General features: G+C 26.8%; 1 protein-coding gene across 1 annotated transcript; it reads left to right on the forward strand.

Annotated features, from left to right (window-relative positions):
* The first annotated feature begins 10,078 nt into the window (after positions 1–10,078).
* On the forward strand, positions 10,079–17,160 carry LOC135925320 (uncharacterized). Its single transcript, XM_065460584.1, has 5 exons — positions 10,079–10,152; positions 10,316–10,396; positions 10,850–10,981; positions 13,231–13,424; positions 17,015–17,160. Exons 1-5 carry the CDS (start codon positions 10,140–10,142, stop codon positions 17,075–17,077), a joined length of 483 nt encoding a protein of 160 aa, XP_065316656.1. The 5' UTR covers positions 10,079–10,139; the 3' UTR covers positions 17,078–17,160.
* The last annotated feature ends 7,752 nt before the right edge of the window (positions 17,161–24,912 follow it).

Genomic DNA, 24,912 nt, shown 5'->3' on the forward strand with positions numbered 1-24,912 from the left:
TTTCATTTTTATTTTGAAGAGGAGAAGAGAAGAAGAAGAGAGAGAGAAGAGAAGAGAAGAGAAGAGAAGAGAAGAGAAGAGAAGAGAAGAGAAGAGAAGAGAAGAGAGAGAAGAGAAGAGAAGAGAAGAAGAAGAGAGAGAGAAGAGAAGAGAAGAGAAGAGAGAGAGAGAAGAGAAGAGAAGAGAAGAGAAGAGAAGAGAAGAGAGAGAAGAGAAGAGAAGAGAAGAGAAGAGAAGAGAAGAGAGAGAGAAGAGAAGAGAAGAGAAGAGAAGAGAAGAATATATTTAAGTGAATGAATATAGTTTTGTGGGGAAAAAAATGGAATTTAAATTTGTATTACATAAATGAATTAATTTATTATTTAATTTAATTTCTTGACATGTTTTAACTGTATATGAAGCTTTACAGTCACAACGAGAATCTCTGACATGGACCGACTCCTTAACCTACCCCTTACTCACAAGTCAGCCCGAAATTTAAAAAACAGCAAATTTTGTATAACCTTAACAGAGAATTCCCGCTAACCGTGAACGACCAGGATAATCTAAAAAACATTATATAGGTGGGTTGGTTGGTTTCGAAGGGATAAAAATTTTAAGGACGCGACCCTCAATATTCTAAATTTGAAGAGCTGCAAAGTCGAACGTTTTAAGGTATAAAAATTATAACGGCCGGCCGCTCCCAGAGGGAATAAATTTGAAAAATTTCGGGCCGGACCCGACAATTTATATATTTAAAAAACAAATTTGCCTATTTTAATTATCAACTAATTAACCGGATTAATTGGAACTATATTACTTAATTTATTAAATTTTATAAAATCATATTAATTATTTTGGAAAAAAAAATTACAAAGGGAATGAATCAATATGTTTTTACTTTTTCCCAGCAATTGTGTTATATATTTTTTTGACAAATTTAAATCATTTTTTTTAGTAATTGTTGAACTATCTATCTTTACTCAACTATAAAATAGCGTAGCCATATTTTTTTCCCGAAATATTCTAAACAATCTTCGAGTTGAGGCTTGACTTAGAAGCTTACAATTTTTTAGTGATAAGACACAATGGAGAAGTTAGGCAATTTAACATTTATAGCTCGTTTTAAATAAATTTAAAAATAGGATTTTTTTTTTAACCAAGATAATATATTCTGTCATGTTTGGAAATACACCTATCTCAGGAAATGGTGAAAACAATTTTGCGGTTAACCTTTGAGTCATTTGCTATAGATATATAATGGAAAAACTATTATAAATTATAATGGGTTCAGAAGTTCATGGTAAAATTCGTAAGGGAGGTATTCCAAACATGATGGAATACATGTCCGATATAATCAGATTTTTAAATGTTTTTAGAAACGCGCTCAAAAAATTGATTTTAAAGTTGAAAAAAAAAACAACCCATTCCCGGAAAAAAAACCGTCATTAAATAGTAAATCAGCTGGACCCGCCATTTTGGTAAACACATATAATAATTATTTTCATTGTTAAAAAAAAACTACTATTTAAATTGATAATCCGGTAATTCTTTATAAAGTTTGCATCAGATATGGGAATAAATTAGGCCTTTCGTTTAAAATTTTAAATTATGATTAGTGTAACCAAGATGGCGTCTCCAGCTGATTTGCATCGATGTACACTTTTATGATCGTCAGTTTAGGTATTATATATGTCACTGATAACATCAAATTTGCATTAACTCAACATTATTAATTTCTCAGATCTATAATATACAGCTCGCGCATTAAAACGATGATTTTGTTTTACACTATAATAAATTATAATATGATATATTCTTTGAATTTAAGAGCTGACCTAATTGAAATATTGAAATCTACAAATAATATTAGTAAAATTAACAAAAAAAAAATTTTCGCTAGTTATATATGATATGATCAATTAAACAAATGTACAATACAGATATCAACAATTGTTATATAAAACGGTTATGGAAATCGGGGGAAAAAAAAATTAGAGATATAATATATGAAAAATGTAACGAACCTTTGTAAAATTCATATATAAAAAAATTTACAGCCTTTGGCGGACTTTTAAATATTCAAAATTTAGTTACCAAGCTAACATTTTGTGGGTTATTTGCTTTAATTTGAAAATTTTTCGATAATAATAATGGTTTCAGTATTTTTTTAAAAAATTTTATATATCAGTTAATTTTGAGATTTTTTTTTACCCAGACAGAACCACTCGGGCTAAACCTTAACATGACAGTGACTCCCTCCTGAAAAATAAAATGATATATGTAATAGTGATCTTCATCAAACAAAATTTTTAAAACCCGGCCCGGCCCGAACCCGAACCCGAAACCGAAACTTTTTCTAAAAAGTTTTGCCAGCCCTGCCCGAACCCGAAATTTTTTTTTTAAGAAAATTTACCTGCTCGCTTGTACTTATTTAAATGTATAAACTAATTTTTTATAATTACTCAAAATAAAGGACATATGTTATATGTCGTTTAGTTTCTATAAATAAAATCAAATATTTTTATTTACACAAAAAAAAATTCAATATAAAATTGATAAATTTAGATATATAAATTCTATGGCCCGACTCGACTCGGCCTACTTTTTGCAGATCTCAAATATATAATTATAACTATTATTTTTGGATATATATTACAAAATTAAATAGTTTTTTTTTATTAAAAAAAAAATATGAACATAACATCTAAGTTTACAATTACACCAAAAATACAAGATAATTTTTTTTAACCCCTCAAAAAAACAAATTAACGTTTCTACCAAATTGGATATTATATTCCAAGGTTTAACACTGAAACAACTACATAAATACCATCTTCGATTCAAACATCAAATATTAAACATTTTAAAATTTAAAAGAAAAATTAAATTTTGGGTCGGCATAATTTGGATATTTTAAATTGTTTTTTTTAAGTATAAAAAAGTTATGTTGGCTCATTTTAAGTAATTTGGTGGCATTATTTTTCTTACCATATTCCCTAAGTTTCATATTTTATTCTCCACCTTTTTGTTGTTTTTTTTGGCTATTATGTCGATTACTATACAGCTATTAAGTATTAAGCCAACCTAGGGGACACGGCCTAAATAACATATTATCTTTAAATTCAAATTTAAAATTAGTTTTAACCGCGTTATAAAAATTTACATTATAATAATGAAAATAATAGTGATAATGATAGTGATATATTTTAATGTACATTCTGTAATCAAGTTAAAATGTTAACCCTACAGGTACGGAACAAAAGAAATGCTGAAATTTTCTTTAGTATTTTTTTGTTTTGTTATAATTACAAAGTTGCACATATTTTGTAACTAATTTATTTTAAATATTCATATTTTGATAAAACAACATCATAAATTTAATTTTATATTAATTAATAAACCAATAAATTATCCATTCCCAAATTTAGTATATTTTGTGTTTATCCACTAAGCCATTTATTTCTTTAGTCAAGGGAAATCCAAGATCACGATAAAAATTTTCCTACGCGCTCTTGTAAAAGACCACCACCCCCCACAATACCGATTATCTATTTATTACCTATTATCATTCTCATTTATTTCTTCATTTAAATATGCCAAGGTATCTTTTTTAAGAGAGTATCTAAGTCTAATGGACTACCCAAAGTAATTAGCTTGAGTAATCGTAGATCTTTTTTAAGAGAGTATCTAAGTCTAATGGACTACCCAAAGTAATTAGCTTGAGTAGTCGTAGATCTTTTTTAAGAGAGTATCTAAGTCTAATGGACTACCCAAAGTAATTAGCTTGAGTAATCGTAGAAATTAATTTCTATATTTAAATGGTCAGGCCGGGACGGGCCGGTTAATTTTTTTAAAGAAAAATTTCGGGTTCGGGCCGGGTTTGAAAAATTGACCCGATGCCGATCACTACTGTATGTATGTTATAAAATTTTACGAAAAATGAGGAGATTCACTATGTTTGGAGGTGAAGGGAGAAGAAAGATAAAATTTGAATATGTAATTTTGATGAAATTTTTTTTTGAATTAACGATTATTAATAAAATTATTTAAGCGATGAGAACTTGTATTGTTTAGTAATTGCAAATGCGATGTTATAATAAAAGTCGAGAAAATTATTATAATTATAATAATTAGTAATTTATATATATATATATTATATACGAAGTAAATGTGTTTTTTTCCCGGAAATGGGTTGTTTTTTTCAACTTTTAAAATCAATTTTTTTGTGCGTGTTTCTAAGAAAATTTAAAAATCTGATTATACCGGACATGTATTCCATCATTGTTTGGAACACCTACCCTAGAATTTCACCAAGAACTTTTGATACCTATAAGAATTTAAGATAGTTTTTCCATTATATAATTATTATAATTGACTCAAAGGTTAAAACAGCAAAATTGTTTTCACAATTTCATGAGGTAGGTGTATTTCCAAACATGATTAGAATATATTTCTTGGTAATAAAAAAATCCTATTTTCCAAATTTATTTAAAACGAGCTATAAAAAAAATGTTTAGTGTTGCTAAATTACCTAACTAATCAAGATTTCTAAACTCAAAAAGTTGTAGTCGAGCCTCAACTTGAAGATTGATCAGAATATTTTCTGGATAAAAATAGGGCTACGCTATTTTATAGTTGACCAAAAGATAGATAGTTCAACAATTACTTCAAAAAAAAATGATTTAAATTTGTAAAAAAATAAAAAAATTACACAATTTGCTGGAAAAAAAATTAAAACATATTGATTCACATTCCCTCTGTATTTATTTTTTATTTTTTAAAAATAATAATGATTTTATAAAATTTAATTTCGGTATCACTAAATACTGTCTTGCTAAACTGTCTTGCTAAAAAGCAATTAATCATAATCAATCATAATTTGATGATATAATATCTTTTAAAAAAAAAATTTTCAAAAACATTTTTTTTTATTTTACATAAATCAATTTTTAATTAATTAAAAAATTGATATTAAAAATAAAATAATTTAAAATTCTATTTTTACTTAATATTATTGGAAAAAAAATATATTTACTAGCTTATTACAACTTATATTTTATTTTTCAAAATTTAACAAATTTATATCCATAAGAGGGCGTTAAATACATAAATATGAAAAAATATTCTTAGGAAACCAGAATAAATATTGGATAGCGCTTTTTTTGTATTTGGGTGTAAATACATGTGAAAAACCTAAAAAAAATTTTAAAAATAGAAGTTTATTTGAGATTTAATTAATTAGTAGGTTTAGAAGCGAAAAATAATAGAAAGTTTGTAAGGAACATATTGCTGGCGTTATTGATCAAAATCTCTTCATTTTTGGTTTATACGTGTATATTTAGGTGTTAAACATTATCCTAAAAAATATTTTGTAAATATTATGATTTGACCGAATGCCGAGCTTAAAACCGACCAATTACTAAATATTCGATCGACCAAATTTGGTGTTAATATTATTTGGAAAATAATAATTTTTGGTTTATTTATCTTTAAATACGTGCAAATCATTATTCCAAAAATTATTTTATAAATATCGTGATTTGACAGAAAACCGATTTGAAACCGGCCCAATGACTAAATACTGTCTTGCTGGCGTTATACATAGAAAATTCTTCATTTTTGGTTTATACGTGAACAATAACGTGTTGTGCATTATCCTATTTAATTTTTTGAAAATATTATGATTAGACAGAATGCCGAGCCTAAAACCGACCACTTACTAAATATTCGATCTACCAAATTTGCTAGTAATATTATTTGGAAAATGTTCATTTTTCGTTAATTTATCTATAAATACGTGCAAATCATTATCCCAAAAAGTATTTTGAAAATATCGTGATTTGACCGATAACCGATTTGAAACCGAAATACTGCTTTGCTGGCGTTATCCATAGAAAATTCTTTATCTTAAAAATATTTTATTTTTTATCTATTATATAATATCATATTAATCCAAAAAATAAAATATAATTTTATTAAATTAATGTCGATAAAAGACATTTGATACAATTATTATACCAAAAACAAAAGCGAAAAATAAATATAATTAAACGAGGATCAGATATCCCTAGTATTTTCATCTATATATATCATCATTTCCTCATATATTTTAAAAAATATTTAACAAAATAGAAATTATGAATAATCAATTAAATTATGCAATGTAAAAAAAAAATATTTAAAAAAAATTTGGTATTTGTGACGATATGAAAGAATATAAGTTACAAAAATATATTTAAAAAATTTGGTATTTGTGATGATATGAATAAATATTAAAAATAATTAATATTTGTATGCGATGTCAATAAAAAAATTTAAAAAAAATTTGGTATTTGTGACGATATGAATGAATAAAAGTTACAAAAATTAATATTTAAAAAATTTGGTATTTGTGACGATATGAATAAAAATTAAAAAAAAATTAATATTTGCATGCGATGTGAATAAATTTTTTTTTAAAACTATGATTAGGATGAAGCATTGTTTCGATACAAAAATCTATTGTAAAATTAAAAAATTGATTTGATATATATGAAAAAGAGTACGACGTTTAGGGCCTTATTATTTTTCAATTTTAATTTTTTTTATTGATACTGTTCTATTTTTTTTTATTCTAATTTTTTGACATGGTTTTTTAGAATTTTTAGGCTTTAAAAGTATTAATTCCCCGCATGATGACATGACATTTTCTCTTTCCCGTTTTTTACTTCCTTTTATTAAATTTTTTTACCTCTTTTTTTTTATCTTCCTCACTAAATTTCTCCCAAATTGATGAATGACTTATACCCCTCAACCAAATAATATTATCCTTTTCCTATCAAAGCTCTTTCGAGATCTTTTTCTTGTATTTGTACTTTATTATATATTATATAAATTAAATTAATTAAATTAATTAAATTACTTGATTGCCAATTTGTATAACTTTTAAATACATGATTCATGGACTCACAATTGTTGTTAGTCCATAAATCACTTATAATTTTATTTTTTATTGGGATATTGAATAGTAGGCATGCTTCACTGTACGCGACAGATAGGTTATCTACTTCCCAGTAGTTTACCCCTATGTGGGAATTAAAGGCGTCGACGTACACTGGGGAATTAGCGTAGTAATATAAGGACAAGGGGGAAGCTAGCGCATCGATGATGGTATTAGTTTTCTTAAACGCGAGGCAGGTGTCCACTATTGGTGCCAGTCGTCCCTCGTTCATAGTAACGTAGTAAGGGGAAAACAGGCGGGACATAACAGTGATGGTATACGCGTAGTGGTTAACCACTCCTAGGACTCTTGCTGCTAGTTCTTGTCCGATTTGAAGGTGTTGATATGAGTGCTGTCTGAAAACGTCTAGGCATTTTTTGAGCCTTCGTCCGTGTCCGCCGAAACCGTTTTGTTGGTTAAGTCAATGGGGACTCCTAGATAGGTAATGGTTGACGTCTGGTTCAGAACTGACTTTTCGGGGGCAATTTGCAGGCCCCATCCTTCAAGGGTGCAGCGAAGAGAACGCGTAGACCATTTCACGTCGTTTTCATTTATGCCATAAATCAAGATGTCGTCCAAGTAAACATTGTAGTTAGCTTTCCTAACCGTTGTAACACATGCGTCCAGGATAATAGATTAGAGGCAGTAGGGGCTAAATGAAGCGCCCATAGGGAGCACTCGTTAGGCATAGTTAACATTGTTGAATTTGAATCCAAAGAATTTCCTTACTTGTGTCGCCAAAGGAATAGAGAAAAAGGCAGAGCGGATATCGATTTTACAGGCGAATGTCGCTTGATCGAGCTTGGTAGACATCAAAGGAAGAGATTTGAGTCTAAACGGATAATGAAGGAAGTTTTTTGAGACTTCGGAGAAGTCACTATAACTCTGGGTGATCCGTTGCTCTTGGGAATAATGAACATGAGGGAGCATATTTGCTCACCGTCGCTTTGCTCGACGAGGATAATGCTTAACACGTTATTGTTCACGTATAAACCAAAAATGAAGAGATTTTCTATGTATAACGCCAGCAAGACAGTATTTCGGTTTCAAATCGGTTATCGGTCAAATCACGATATTTTCAAAATATTTTTTGGGATAATGATTTGCACGTATTTATAGATAAATAAACCAAAAATGATTATTTTCCAAATAATATTAACACCAAATTTGGTCGATCGAATATTTAGTAATTGGTCGGTTTTAAGCTCGGCATTCGGTCAAATCATAATATTTACAAAATATTTTTTAGGATAATGTTTAACACCTAAATATACATGTATAAACCAAAAATGAAGAGATTTTGATCAATAACGCCAGCAATATGTTCCTTACAAACTTTCTACTATTTTTCGCTTCTAAACCTACTCATTAATTAAATCTCAAAGAAACCTCTATTTTTTAAATTTTTTTTAAGGTTTTTCACAGGTATTTACACCCAAATACAAAAAAAGCGCTATCCTATATTTATTCTGGTTTCCTAAGAATATTTTTTCATATTTATGTATTTAACGCCATCTTATGGATATAAATCTGTTAAATTTTGTAACTGAAAAATAAAATGTAAGTTATAATAAGCTAGTAAATATATTTATTTTCCAATAATATTAAGTAAAAATAGAATTTTAAATTATTTTATATTTAATATCAATTTTTTAATTAATTAAAAATTGATTTATGTAAAATAAAAAAAACGTTTTTGAAAAATTTTTTTTTAAAAGATATTATATCATCAAATTATGATTAAATATGATTAATTGCTTTTTAGCAAGACAGTTTAGCAAGTCAGTTTAGCAAGACAGTATTTAGTCATACCCATTTTATAAAATTTAATTTAACTAATATAGTTCCAACATTTAAAACACGCGAATTTGCTTTTTAAATATATAAATTGTCAGGTCCGGCCCAAAATTTTTAAATCTAATCCCTGGGAGTCGGGCCAAACCCCTTTTAATGACGAATTTACCGCGGCCGTTATAATTTTTATACTTTAAAAAGGTTCGACTTCGCAGGGTCTTTAATTTTAGAATATTAAGGTCGCGTACTTAAAATTTTTAATCCAAATTCTTCGAAACCAACCAACTCGCCTAAATTATAATGTTTCTTAAGTTTTGTTTGGATTATCGACCAAACACTCTTATCCGATTTAGATTATCCTGGTCGTTCACGGTTAGCGGGAATTCTCTGTATAAGTTATACAAAATCCGCTGTATTTTTGAATTTCGCGCTAACTTGTGAGTGATGAGGGAAGGGGGGGGGGTTATCGGTACATGTCAGAGATTCTCGTTGTGACTGTAAAGCTCCAAATACAGTTATAACATGTCAGAAATTAGATAATAATAAAATAATTTATTAATGTAACACAAATTTAATTTCTTTTTTTTTCCCACACAAAACTATATTCGTTCACTTATTCAAAATTTAGATGCCACCCAGAATGGTAACATCTTCTCTTCTCTTCTCTTTTCTTCTCTTCTCTTCTCTTCTCTTCTCTTCTCTTCTCTTCTCTTCTCTTCTCTTCTCTTCTCTTCTCTTCAAAATGAAAATGAAAAGGGCCAGGGTATCATTTGATTTTCAATTTTTCAGTATAGAAATGGTCTCAGTTTTTTTTTTTTAAATTTTATATATCAGTCAATTTTCGAGTTTATGCCGGAAAAATAATATTTACCCAGTTAAAACTACTTATCCAAGAAGGCTTAACATGAACACGACTTCCTCATAAAAAATAAAATGAAATGAGATTAAGACACTTTTCTTGGATATATATTACAAATTAAATATAGTTTTTTTTTTGTTTTTAAAAAAAACATAAATGAACATAACGTAGAGGTTACAATTTACATCATAAATAAAAAAAAAGTGTTAAACTTAACCTTGATTTTACAAGGTTTTATAAGGTTTTGTTTTTCATCTCTCCCTTATTTTAATATTATAAATTTCAAAGTTACCCTTTTAAGAAATTAGATATTTCTTCCAAGGTTTAACTGAAACTATATAAAATACCAATCTTCGATCACTATCGATATTAACCGATTAAAAATTATTTTTTTTTAAAATAAAAAATATTAAATTAAATTAAATTAATTTGCTATTTTTTCAAAAATAGAGTAACAAAATGGATAAATGCAAATCGAAATTTCTGTCGACTTTCTTTCTCATATTTATATCGAAATTATTCTTCATGCATCGCGTAGGTAAGTTCTCATCGGTTAAATTTTATATCTTTATATAAACGCACAAGGAAGTCATATCCTTTAACATATTAGGAAACATTTTCTTAATATATATTATAAAAAAAATTCTTAATTTAATATACAATGACAATGTGATTAATTCTATTATTATTTCATCATACAGAAACAGTTATATGTGGGTGCGTAACAAATACACTAATGGATTGCATTGTTAGTAACTTTACTTTCGTAAATTCGCAAAGAGGTAACGTATCAATAAATAAAAAATATACTCTTACAACTTCTTTTTTAAAATTAAAATTTATCAACGCACTCGACAATAATAATGTTTTTAAAAATGAACATATTTCCCGGATATATATAAATTAATTTTGGCAAGTTAATATCCTTCGTTTTCGGAAAATAAAATGGCAAAAAATTGCTGGTAACATTACGCAAAAAAAACAAAGGCTGTTTCAGTTCTGATAAAGACCTAACGTATTATTTTTTAAAAATTACTTCCTAAAGGTGACACTCTTTTTTCAACAATGAGTGCATTTTACAATTTGTTCAGCGTCAGCCATAACCCCTTCCCACATCCCTATTCCTCCCTACTAAATTTTATGAGAATGGTTGTTAAAGTGGTATTATTATCTTATATTATAAATCTTACTAAATAATTTTTTTATATATAAAATAAAAATATAAAAATTTCTAGTATCGGGAGCGATAAATGGTCCCTGTTTTAGAGATGAACTTGGATCAGCAGTTACTTATGACTGTTTCGCCACTTATCTAATTATTCAAGGATTAGCATCAAATTCTAAGGCACCTCCTTACTTTAAAGATAGTAAATGAAATTGTTTTTTTATACATAAAATTTTTTTGATTTCATTTTTTTAATATATGTATATATTTTTAATTATCTACAACAGCATTCATCAAAATTAACATCATAAGAATCTATCTCTCTATTTATACATTAAAATTTAAATAAATAATAACATTCACTTACAACGCCCCTTCTAATTAATTTAAAAAGCCAAATTTCACTCCCAATATCTACTTGAATGATCTTGTATCTCCATTAAATATTTATTTTTACCCAATGTCTTTGTTTTTAATCATATATTGGGTTGATCCTTTGTGTCCTAGAAATTCCAATGAAGGCTCTCCTTTGAGTTATCATAGCTTGTAACGATTACTTGTATAGGATCACGGCTTTATTTCATTTAAAATTTTTTTCCTTAATAACAGATTAAAATTCTTGACGATTTACCCTAGCTTCTATGTTGGAAAATGATTTTTTATCTCTGCAAGCGATTGACGATCGCTTGTAAACGATTCACGATAATTCTAGTCCATTCAATTATTGTTTCTTCTAGAACCATCATAAATCTCTTGACAATTTATCCCTACTTCTTTTGCTTGTTTCTAACGATCTCTCGTAAATTAATAGCGCTTTGTCTATGTAAGAAAACGATTGACGATAACTGTTAAGCGTAGATTGTTTTTAACCAATTCACGATCGCTAGAGTAAACGGATTAATTCTAATCTCCATTTTCCAATTTTTGTCTCTTCTAGTACCAGCATGAAATTCTTGAAAATTTATTTTAGCTTCGGCTGCTAGGTTTCTAAAGATCTCTTCTAATGATATCTACTGATCTTAGACTCACGCGTTTTCCGCGACAAGTTGGCTTCTGCCGAGATATTTATTATATTATATTGTTTTTTTTAAATCCTAACTTGTTCTTAATCTTTTTGTCTTTAAGTTCACAAATTCTTCCATCAATTCCTTCCCTAAAACATCATATCATGAAAAATACTTTTCTTTTCTTATCTTTTTTCTTCTTTCTCTTAAATTAATTCTTAAATTTATAATACAATTTTATTCACTATTTTCAGGCATTTTCAATTATTGAAAATACAGCTCAAATTTAGTATATATCTCTAGCGCACTTTTCTTTTTCACAATGCTTTTTATCACTTTTTTTGAACATCAAATTCGTATTTTTTAAACTTTTTTTGAATTTTTCATACCATTTTTTTTGAAATCTATCTTAGTTCGATTATACATGTCGTAATTTTTAAAGGGATCATGACTATCCGGTATCTTCGCAGGGTTAAAAGGGATAACTAAAAAAATTAGAGTTTTAAGTTAAGGAACGATAATACTAGGAATCTTATTTTAAAAGCGTTTTCCACGCTTTTCGTTGCGTTTTTTAATTTTATTGTTATTCATTAATTTTCAATCCAGTTTTTCATTGGCCTTATGATATAAGACTTGTCTAATATAGGGTATCAATCGATACCTAATCAAAAGTTCTATTCAACTGGAGGTTAATCTCTCTTCCATAATGGGCGGGTCTAGTGGGGAATCGAAAATATTTTTATCAAGATATGGGAAATAAAAGCTATTTTTAATATGGTTTGAATCTTCATTCTTGGTCTTTATGGGTATGACTTGGTCTGGGGAGGATGGGGGTGGGAGCGCGGTGTAAAAGATAATTTTTTTGATATGGGTATCAAATAAAAGCTAATTTTAATATGGTTTGAATGAAAGTCTTTATTCTTGGTTTTGATGGGTATTGGTCTGGGGGGGGGGGGGGTTTCCCTTTAAAAATTACGACATGTATAACCATAATTACACAATCGCCTTTATTTCAAATCTAAATTTTTGAATTTTTTTTTTTTTATAATTCTTTATTACTTTTTAAAGGATAATATTTTTCCATATTTCCATTTAATGTATAATATCTAAAATGTAAAATATTTTATTTTATTTTCCTATATTTTCCAAATGTTTAATCTTGTCATCTTTTGATTTTTTTTTTTGCTGACACGAACTTCTTAGTAATTTATATGTATATTTATCTCCATAAGCTCTATTAATTTATTTATATTCTCGTAATTTCTCTTTTTTTTACTATCATATAAACAAATATTTATTTTTATTTTCTAAAATTTAAAATTTCCTTTTAAACTGTTCCAAACTCATCTCCAGCATTATCAATTCAACTAATATTTTTTTAATAGAAGTTAATTGTAATATGGAAGGATTAGTTAATATCCAAAAATATATTTTTTTCAAACATAAGTTAGCGTAATCGTGGTTGACAATAATGGCGACGTAGTAATACAAGCCACAACTTTAACCAGAGATGTCCCTTTAGATATTGCTGGTACGACCATTACTAGAAGCGCTGTTACTGCACCATACAAGGGAGTTTTTACTGTTGAAAGCATCAATTTTTCAGAAGGGACTTTCAATGATAACAACGTGTGCTTATTAGTAAAAAAAAAACAAACCCCAAATTATTTACAAATATATTTATGGGAGACCAGGAAAATCGAGACCCATTTAATATAAACACTTAATCAAAAAAATTTGCTAATATCTTAAAGCTTTAGCTGATCAACTTGGAATAGATAACGCAGGGTATAAATACGATCCCCACATCGGGAAATAGGAAATATAATATTTAATGTATAATTTATAAAATAACATCTGATTTTTTTTATGGATGATAATGTTAAATAAGGATAGCTCTATAAGAATGAGGAAATCCAAATATTAAATTTTTGGCCTAATAATCCGCAAATTACTTGGCGAATTTCTTTCAGAGTTTCTAAGAAACGTTAAAAAAACAGAGTTTTTAAAGTATTTAGATATAAAAATGTGGTATCTATATCTAGATACATTTTTTTTTAAAAAGAGTATCTGTATCATATTATTTAAGATGTATCGGTATTTGTTTATAGATACTTTTTAAGATACATTTTGATATACTTTATGCAAAATTTATTTTATTTCATATGAGCATATATTTATATATATATTAAAAAATTATATATATATAAAATATTAAAACTTATACATAAAAAAATATATATAAATATTCATTAAATATAATGTTCGAGTTTATCAATACACCATACAAATTTTGATATTAAAAATCCATCTCAAGGAATCTGCTATTCTTACTTTCAATTTGGAATTGGTTAATTTTATAATATCATGCTAATTTTATAAAATTTATTTTAGATAATATTAATAAGGATGAAGAGGAAATTGTAAAAATTCAATGAAGCATCAACAAGTTCAGACATTGTTTTTCCATGGCCAATTTATAGAGCATATTTTAAAATAATAATAAATAAACCTAATCCCTTGATAGTATATAATTGTCATGTTTCCCAAAAAATTAGCATTACCTCAACTTGCAACATTGTAAAATAATTAAGGGTATAGACACTAAATAAATGGTTAAAATTCTAATTTTAAATTATAAGAGAAAACATCAAACACTGTTAATGAAAATAAAAAAGGGGAAGGAGAATAAATATATTAAAGAAAATATTGGACTAGGCTAATCGTCCATTAATAAATTTTGCCAAGAGACCTCAGACTACTACCCAAATCACTTCAGATGATTTAATAACTTATTAAAGCTGGAATTCAGCCATTTTCAATCGTTGAAAATCCTTCATTTATAAAGAAGATCAAAACAATAGCTCCACGAATAAGTATAATTTGCCGACAGACAGTGGGAAAATGAAAAGAAAGAAATCATATAAAGTCTAATGGAAGCATCACTTATATGCACAACAGCAGATTATCGGAGTGGCTATCGCGCCGGTATAGCTAACATTTAAATTATATAATAATCTTATCTTATCTTGCACGTTAGTCACAGACCTGCGCAAAATTAGCGAACGTGAATTATATGAAGGCCTATCCTTCTTTTAATTAAGCCGATTTTTTTCTCAGGATACCGACAAACCTATTACCCAGAAAATAATTTATGAGTAGAACTAAACCCTCTACCAATAAAGTAGCATATTTAAAATTAGCAGGAAGTAGAAATATAAATAAGTTATAATGAGAAGTAGAATAAAAATAGAAAGTCATTTTAAAAGGAAATCTTCCAAATACAATGGTCTAAAAAATATTAATTTAAGTTAAATATTTCGATAAGGGACATTAAAAATGCCATTATCAATTTACTAAATAACCAAATACAATTCCATATCTTTAATAATTAACTTATATCCTGTATAATATTGTTCAATTTAATCACCAATAATTAAAAACAATTTAATTACTTTAAAATAGAGGCTTGAACTGTAAGATATTAGTACCAATAATGATATAGATTCCCTTGGGAAACTCCTTTACAAGAAATATAAGTCCTCAGCATGTATTCGTCATATGTTCATATATGAGTCTCAAAATATGTTTGAAAACTTTCCTGTCAATCGAAGCTCTCTTTAGGAAATCCCAAAATAAATCTAATTTAATCAAGGACCTTAAAATTCTCCCAAACCAACTGCTTTTATGGAATAAAAAAGGTTTAAGAGCAGTGTCTTCAGGGGATTGATCTATAAGATGAATTAAATTATTCAAGGGGTGTCTCAAAATATGGCCCACCAACTCAATTTTCTTATATTTTATTGTTTTATAAATAGGAAGGATATCGCAACTCGCTCATAACATGTAATTAGTAGTGTTTCGCGGATAAAAGGTCCTAGTTAAATATCTTAAACGTTTGTTTATAAAAACTTGCATCTTGTTATTATCAGATATATTATCGTTCCAGGTTTCAATACCACAGTATAAGGAAGCTAATATTAAGACTTTAAGAGTCTTTAAAGGAATAGATACTTGCCTAGATGACCAAATCTTCATCAAGGTACTTTACCCTAGTTTTCAATTTAAAGTGTTGATCTTTCTTTGTACCACCTTTCTTATGCAATAAGACCCCTAAATATTTTAGAATATCCGCTTCTGTAATCGTATTACCATCAATATTTAGGGTCACCTGCGAAGAAGTATAAAACGATGTCATCATTTTCGTCTTTTCTTTATTTAATGTCAGACCAAAGTGCCCCGCATCTACAATGATACAGTTAATAACTGATTGGATATCTGACACCGATTTACCTACAAGGCATAAATCATCTGCGAGAGCGATAATATTTGAATTTCCTGAGGACTCCTGAGCCGAATGTAAATTTCTAACTTTTAAAATAATATAATTTATAATAAAGTTAAATAGGAGAGGTGATAGAACATAACCTTTTTTCAAACCCTTCATTATCAGGATTTTAGGAGATTTGCGGCCAGCATGAATAATATGCATTGAATAATCTTTATAAATTAGTTCCAACAAACTTACCAAAACAATCGGGGTACCTACCTCCTCTAATGTCTTTCAAAGTTTTGAGAGTATTATGAATCAAAAGCTTTTTTTAAGAAATAATTATTAGTACAGTTTTAAGAAATGTTAATTTTTAGTTCATACAAAGTCAATAGCACAAAAATATCAAATTTACTCATGACATATCAATATATATTTTTTCAATAATTTCCTTACCAGATCAACCTAAAACATTAACTTTTTAATTACAAAGAAGGTAAAAAAATGAAACTATGATGTATGACATTGTTATATCTAACTACTACTAAACTTTTCTAATTGAAATATTATAGTCTTTTTGACTTATTATGATTTTGTTAGGTATGATGAAAGATTTTCACATAGAATTTGAGAAAATAAATTGAATAGTTTTCGTTAATCTAATAATTTTCCACACAAAGGAAAGATCTTTTAGAAGATTATAAGATATATTATAATTAATATAAATGTGTAAAAGAAAATTAATTATATAAGCTTAACAAAAATATTTTTGGGTCCATATCTCTTGTCATTAAATATTCAGTTCAGATTCGGATTTTATCAATTTCAAAATAAAATGTGTTGAATATAAATGTCCTTTCACTCGAAGTGCACCTATCTCCCTGGGCTTTTTCATTTTCCCCCTTTTTATTACGAATTTTTTAAAAAAAATAAACTTTATATTCTCAAATTTGTTTTAAAGTTAACTGCCAGCGATAACCAACATGGAGCCCTCATTCCTTATACAGTGGCCCGAGAACCTTAGAAAACAGCAAATTCTAATTATTTAATTTTTTTTTTTTTTATTATTATTAAATAATTTCTTCTTATATATATTATAAATCCTTGTATTTGGTGTTAGGGTTTAAATTATATGACATTTCGTTTTCAAAATGTATATTATTATTTTTTATATAATAGCATTATACTCTTTTGCGATTTCTTCACGTAATTTAATTAAAATTATGGTCATCTCTTTGATTATACTTTACACTGCATTTCATCTTTATATTAATTTAATTTGGAATTTATTTTTTTTTTGCCAGTATATAAATTTTTGTGTTGACTTTATATATATATGTCTTAATATTATTATTTATGTATGAATTTTTATAAAAATAATTAAAGTTTCTATTATAAAATCATTGGGATTGGAGGATTAATTAGTATATTTAAGACGGTCGAATTTGGGTTGGACTTTTAAAATGGCCAGATTAAAATTTTAGCCAAAATAGTATTATGAAAAGCCTCTAGATTTTGACAAATAGAGGCCCAAACACCTTTATGCCATATATGAGTAAAATATTCAGGCTTACATAAAATATTATTATTTTGGCTAAAACCTTTATAGGACTGTTTTTTAATAATCGACCCAAGCGGCTCATTTAGCAATACTAGGAATGATTAAGGAAGGGTACTGGCGTAACGCATCTCCAACTTTACTATATTGATCTGGCACGCTGGTTGCAAGACAAGCTGATTACTCATTTGGAAAACTAACTTGATATAGACTACCAAGATTTAAATTTCAATGTTAATCATAATATGGAGGAGCAAACTCACTTTAATGATTTGTTCATTTTATAAGTTCTTTTTTAAATTTTTTTCGTTTTCTATCTCGTTTTAATTAAAAAAAATTTTCTTAATAATATTGTTTAATAACTTTAATTAATTAATAATGTTTAGCATTAAACTAAAAAATGTATTAAGCATTAAATATCGGCCCAAGTGTTAAAATGAGTACCTTTAAAGGTCTAATGCTTAGCATTGCCCCTTAATATGAGATATATATAAAATTTTTGAAAACTCAACTCTTGTGGTGTTACCCTGATCGGTCATTGGAAGGATGAAATGAGATTTGTGGGCGCATTTTCTAATGTATGAATTATAATTTTGCGTCCCAGTAGTCATATCCTTCGCAGATGTTGGCGATTCCTTAATTTCTATCATGTGCACTGCTAACATAATTTTAAGTTTAAAATAATAACTAACCACAAACCTTTAATAAAAATATATGGTGGTAACAGAGATTTAAACTCCTTAACAAATCAAGTATTATTACGTTAGACCTATAAATTATCCGCATATGATTACGATATTATGTACAAGAATGGCTCTAAAAATATAATTTTAGATGCATTATCGCGGAATCCAATTGAGAAAAATGATGATAGATTAACAAGCAAAAATTAAACAGTGAATTATATAGTAAATCTTACTTATGACACATTGACTCTACCTAGAATAGAACTAAGAGAAGAAACCGCAAAAAATCTAATCTTAAAATGAGTAAAAATATTAAATGGTACAAATATGCAAAATCATAATTACAAGCTTTTAGAATAAGAATAGATGAAATAGAAAATGAGGACGATATTATATTTTGGAATGGCAGATTAATCATTCTGTACTCACTTAGCGTATAGGACACCAGGGTATTACTTCAATAAAATATATTACGATACATATATATATGGTGGCAACAATTAGATTAAGATGCCAAAAAACTACAGCTGTAATAGGATGTCAAAAACAACGCAGAGATATACCAGGTGTTGCCGTAATACCAGTGGAATCCGCCATCGCACCCTGGAAAAGTTAAGAAAAGATAATAAATCAACAAGCTAAATTGTCTTAGAATGTAGAAGAAAAATCCTAGGTAACAAGCCGACCAACTACGAATAGGGGAATAACTAGTTGAACCCGAATCAATAACAATAGATGATTACATAAAGTTAGGAGAAAGATAAAATAGTAGAATCAGCCAAACCAAGTCAAGAAGGAAAATAAAATCCTAGATCCAACGAGGGAACGAAAGCAAACAAGAAGATTAATAGATGAACTTGAACTTGGTGTGAAATAAGATATGTTAAATTTTATAAGGTTATATTCAATGTTACATGAATAATATATTTAATCTAATTGAATACTTATAGAAGTTAAATTTAATATAATGATAAAAATAATATATATTATAAAAGAAAAAAAATTAACCCTTTAAAGCTCGGCTTTTTAAAATAAAACTAAAAAAATTACTTTTTATAAAAAATCTTCATTTATTTACACCAAAGGATGTAAAATTTTTATTTCGACTTTTCTTTCATAGTATACAGGTAAGAAAAAATCATGATACAATTTAACATCATTGAGCTCAACGAATGTATAAAAAAATTATATTTATTTATTATGAAATTGTATTAAAACAATTTCTATCCTGGTATAAGGCGTAAATAAATTTAACATTTTTCACACTTTCCGTGAAAAGGCGCTAACGTTTTAAGAATTTTTTAATATTCAAATATATTATAATATGTAAAATCAAGTAATTTAGAAAGAAAAAAATTGAAACGGAAATATAGTCAAAAGTTACGCGTATATTTTTTTGATTATTGATAAAATAATAACATGCAATATGATGATGTCAAATTAGTTCATAGGACTTTTAAAGGGTTAAAATAAAGAAACCAGTTTGTTTTGACCATTTCAGATATAAAAGAGTCCAGTAGGCATCTCTGAAATCTAAGGAAAATGCCAGAGATTAAATCTCAATCCCCCCTTGTGCCCAGACGAGTACGAAAGAATTTGCTATGGAGGAGGGGAAGGGATATCTTACAAAAATTATTTTTTATAGATTCTAAACACTAGCTAATTTAATTTAAAAAATAAAGGTTTTCAAAAAGATACCTTGCAAATATGATTTTAGCATTTAAGATTTATAAATTAAAATTGTATTTAAAAAATAGGGAAAAAAAAATATATAATTAAGAAGCATATTATAAATTTATCAAATTCAATCTCTTTTTGGATGGAAATTTTTTCAATGAATTCATCAACGCTTATTATAAACTTCCTAATGTAATTAAGACAGAGGTTCAAACAGAGTTTAGAATTTTAATTATTTTATGCTTTATATCTTTAAAACATAATCCAAAAATTTACGTCTAAAACGATTTTTTTTTACGCCTAATGAGTTATGTCCTAATTGTCTTAACTTGACTATCATTTTCAAATTTTTTACCAGTAAAAGTTTTAGGTGTAATGTAATTAAAAACAGCTATTAATTAAAAAGCTATTTTATAAAAATTTTATTACAAAATAGTAAATTACAATTATTTTAGCAATATATGAAAATTATGTTTAAATAATTTAAATCGACTTAAATAATTATTTTCAAATTTTTTTTTTGATGTCTGTCCTAATTATACTGAAAATTGTGTTGCCATTAAAATTCATACCAAAATATTCTAAGACAATCTTAAGATTTTGTAATCTTTAATCAAGATTGTTTATCTTACAATTAAGGTAAATAATGGAGATAAAATTCATTGATTTGTAAAATTTGTTTCCATTTCACTATTTAAATAATAGACTCCTTTAGATAGGAATTTATTTTATATCTAGAATCTGCTTCTTATATTGCGTCAGAAAGTTTTCTGGGTTGTACTTGATAGAGCCATTGCTTTTTAGTCATCTACTTTAATATAATTAATATACCACTTCAAAAATGGTTATTACTATATATTTCATTATAATCGAAGATTATTAATCGTTTAATATTTATAATTAAAATTAATTATATAAATTTTAATTCTTATAAAATCTAAAAAAAAAAAACCTTTTTTAATATCTTATAGTAGTTTAAACTCTTAAAAGTGCAAACATTTTTCATTTTCGTATATTATAGAGGGTTGAAAGGTTAAAAGTATTAATTTAAATATCAACGTTCATATATTCATTATGTTTTATTATATGCAGTTGATTTTTAATTCAAATTTATGTGATTTGATTTTGGAATTTTCATATATATTTTTTTAATCTAGTTTTTTATATACATTACAATATGTGTTTTCTTAATAAAGATGTTTTATTAAGAAAACACCAAATAGCATACTCATACGTGAAAATCTAGAAATATATATTATAAAAATTTTTTATGACATAATTTTTAGGAAATTGTGAACATCTTTACAATAGTTTAATTCTAAATATATCTATATAATGAATTCTGACTGTATTAATGTTTATATACATCTAAATTTAGATTATCGCTTAACAAAAATAGCTAATTTTTATTTTATTAATTTTCTATTTATAAATATTTTTTTTTATTTTAGATATTTTTAAATTTAACTTTAATTTATTTTTATATTTTTATCATGATTTTTCGTATTAAATATCCCTATTATTCAAAAAAAAAAAAAGGAGGGAAAATTTTCCAAAGTTTTTTTTTAATTATATTAGCAGGACAGTTGTCAGGAATTTTCAATTTACGTGCCAACTGATTATATGGGGGTGGCCAATATTTTTAAATTAAAACAAACAGTCAGATATTCATAATATTTTTGCTATATATATTTTAAAAAAAATGCGTACAATGATTTTATTTTTTAAATTTCAACTTAAACGAATAAAACAAGTTTCATATTAGTACAAAATGTTTTTTACTTGGTCTTCATTCATTAACTCTCTGGTGCTCGATAAAACCCTCTTGAGTATAGAGAATAAGGCCTCACGAGAAGCTGTTGTTACCCCAATATCACGATTAGAATTTATATATTTTTTGAATGAGTTATGATACTTATTCGTATATCATTTTAATAATGTTGAAAAATCATGTGCATATTTCTATCTCGCTAACCAGGGGCATCGCTAGCCTTTACAATCTCAGGGGGCTCAACTAAAAAAAATTTATGGGGGCTTCGCCCCCCATGCCTCCAATTTGCGGGCCTTCGAACGGGTTTAATATTAATATATTATACCTTTTTTAAATTTGTTAACTCTGAACAATTATTCTGAATTTTAATTTTCTCATTTATTATATTAGGCATATAAAATAAACTGGCATATAAATAATTAAAACAATACAAGACATTTGTAAAAATAAAATTTTTTTAATACAAAATCTATATATTAAAGTATAAAATATTTTCGACTGCAGATATAAAAAAAAATTTGGGTCTAAAGAATTACAAATGATTAAAAAAGATTAATTGATTCATACAAATGCCTCGATTGATAATAGTTTTTAAAAACCACATAATGCAATAATATAACTCTTAGCAAACTTACATTGACAAAAGGTTATCAAACAATAATATAACTCGTTTTATAGACGCATATATAGATATAAATTCCTGTAACCAGTAAAAAATTTTGCTATTTATACTTAGTATACACATTTAAAAAAAACAGATTAGAATGTACTATAGTTTAAAATAGGAATAAAACTAATCTATAACGAAATGAGTTGTAAAAAAAATAAGACTAGTCTGGACACTGCTAAAATAAAGTTGGGGGGGGGGGGGAAGGTTGGCTTAAAAAAATAAAACAGTCCGATATAGATTTTAGCCAAAATAATCAGAGATCTGTAGAGGTAGCATCTGCATGGCCGGATCAGAATACAGAATTTTTTTTAAAAAAATTATAACACATCTATGATTTAATATATCATAGCTAAATATTAAAATTTTAAATTTAAATTTTTTAATTTTAATTAATTTTATTATTGCAAGATCTCCTTTATTTAGCATTCATAAATCTTTAACTATCTGAAAGATTGTAGTTTTGGTTGGAGATGTGCTTCCACAAACCCCCTAATAAAAATATACTTCTCCCTATGACATAAAGCGATATCGTTTCCTCCGAAATAAAAAAAATAAGACTTATTTAAAAAAAATATAAATGTTTAAACACCGCGCAAAAAAAATTTTTTAAAAAGGAAAAAGAAAAGGGTAATAAAATTATTATTTTTTGGTCAAATATAAGCAATAATTTTTATAATTTACTAAATGTTGGAAGAGAAAAAGTGAGGGGCTGGGAAGGGTTGCAGTAATTTTAAAAGTATGTATATATCTGTTTAAAAAAAATAAAAATTTATATTTAGAAAATTTTAAAAATTTTTTATTTTTAACCTACTAACAGTAATTGTAATAATTTAAGGGTGGGCATAAGGAAGTAATAAAATAGAATATATTAAATAAAATTTAGCCAATATCCTAAGAGTTATGTTCATGCAAGTGTGGGGGGGGGGCAGCGACCTTAGGCCATTAAATGGCCTCCAAATTTTGTTTATGTTCATAAATTTGTAAGGGAATTTTAATTTTTTCCAACCATATTACACAAATTATGTTTAATATTACCTAAATGGATTGCATAAATATTATCTAGTTAAATTAAAATATTTAAAAAGGAGATGTTGCGAATCAAATGAATGAAGATATTCTAATATCTGGACAAAAATATAAATATTAAATAGGAAATATTTCAGATCAAATAAAAGAAGATATTCCAATATCTGAACACCAGGTAAAATATTTAACTTAAATATTAATATATATAAAAACAGAAGAAGAAGAATTCATCTGTGTGTTTCGTTCTCATTTAAATTGTATTTTTATGCATTCTTTAAATATTAGGTCAAGCTTTAAATTTATTTAAATAATAATATAGTCTAGCTTAGTGTACAGAAAATTGGTGTTTGAAAAACCAAGAATATAATTTTTTTTTTTTTACTAAGTTAGGTTTAATAGTTTATGTAATCTATAAGGAAAATTTTATATTAGGTTTTGATTCACATCGATTTTATATCAGTTTATAAAAAAATCTTTGTATATATAGATTATAAAATAGCATATTTTTTGAAAATAGATTTTAATTTTTCTATTCTCTATTTTTATTATTGTTAAAAGATTTGGTTTCGTGGATTCGACCGGAAAGGTTTAGTTAAAAAAAACAACAATTAACTCCACCGATTAAATCAATCGTCACAGGACCAATTGATCATGCAAACATAGATATATTTTCAAATACACTTGACTATGAACCGCCCTATGAAACTTAGGGGTGGGGCGATGATTTTTATAATTCTTTTATTTCTGTTCATGCTCCTTATTATATATATATATATATATTAGTTAAAATATTGAGAATTTATTTATTTTTGGCGCGGGCCGGCTTGTTTTCAAGTAATCAGTTGAATTAAAAAAGAAAAATAAATGTATTAAGATTATTTTTTTTTAATGTACACTCAAGAAAATGTTTGAGAATGACCCCCCTCCCCCCATCACACGTCATAGATAGTATATGCCCCCCCCCTTTCTCTTCCATGGAAAAAAAAAATAGGAATGAGATTTGTTTTCACGTTCCCTATCTAATTTTTTTAAATTGATGAAACTCACCTTCTTAGAAACTTTAAATATATCCATTTAAAAGTGACTTAAATATAATCGAAGATTGAAGAACAAAAAAAAAATATATATTAAATTAATTTTTTTCTTCTCAAAAATTGATCTGTATTAAATATGATTTTGACAATTCTTTGTTATCAATTAATTATTCCTTCCTTTTTTTTTATAAGGGAGTTGGACGCTTCCTTTGGACTTTGGACACTCTCTATTATTAAACCTCGAGCATAATCATGGGCGTTTGAGAAAGTATTTAATTTTATAAAAGATGTTTTTTCTTATCGAATCAATATGATTTGTTTTTCAAAAAAAAAAACTTATATATTGTTATCTTCCTTATTTTTACGGTAAAATGAATGATTGATGCCAAAAAATGCAACTATTTCTGTAACTTACTATGGTTCATGAGTTGGAACAA

Source organism: Gordionus sp. m RMFG-2023, chromosome 2, assembly GCF_954871325.1.
Source record: "Gordionus sp. m RMFG-2023 chromosome 2, tfGorSpeb1-WG-v2, whole genome shotgun sequence".
In the NCBI taxonomy this organism is placed as follows: domain Eukaryota; kingdom Metazoa; phylum Nematomorpha; class Gordioida; order Chordodea; family Parachordodidae; genus Gordionus; species Gordionus sp. m RMFG-2023.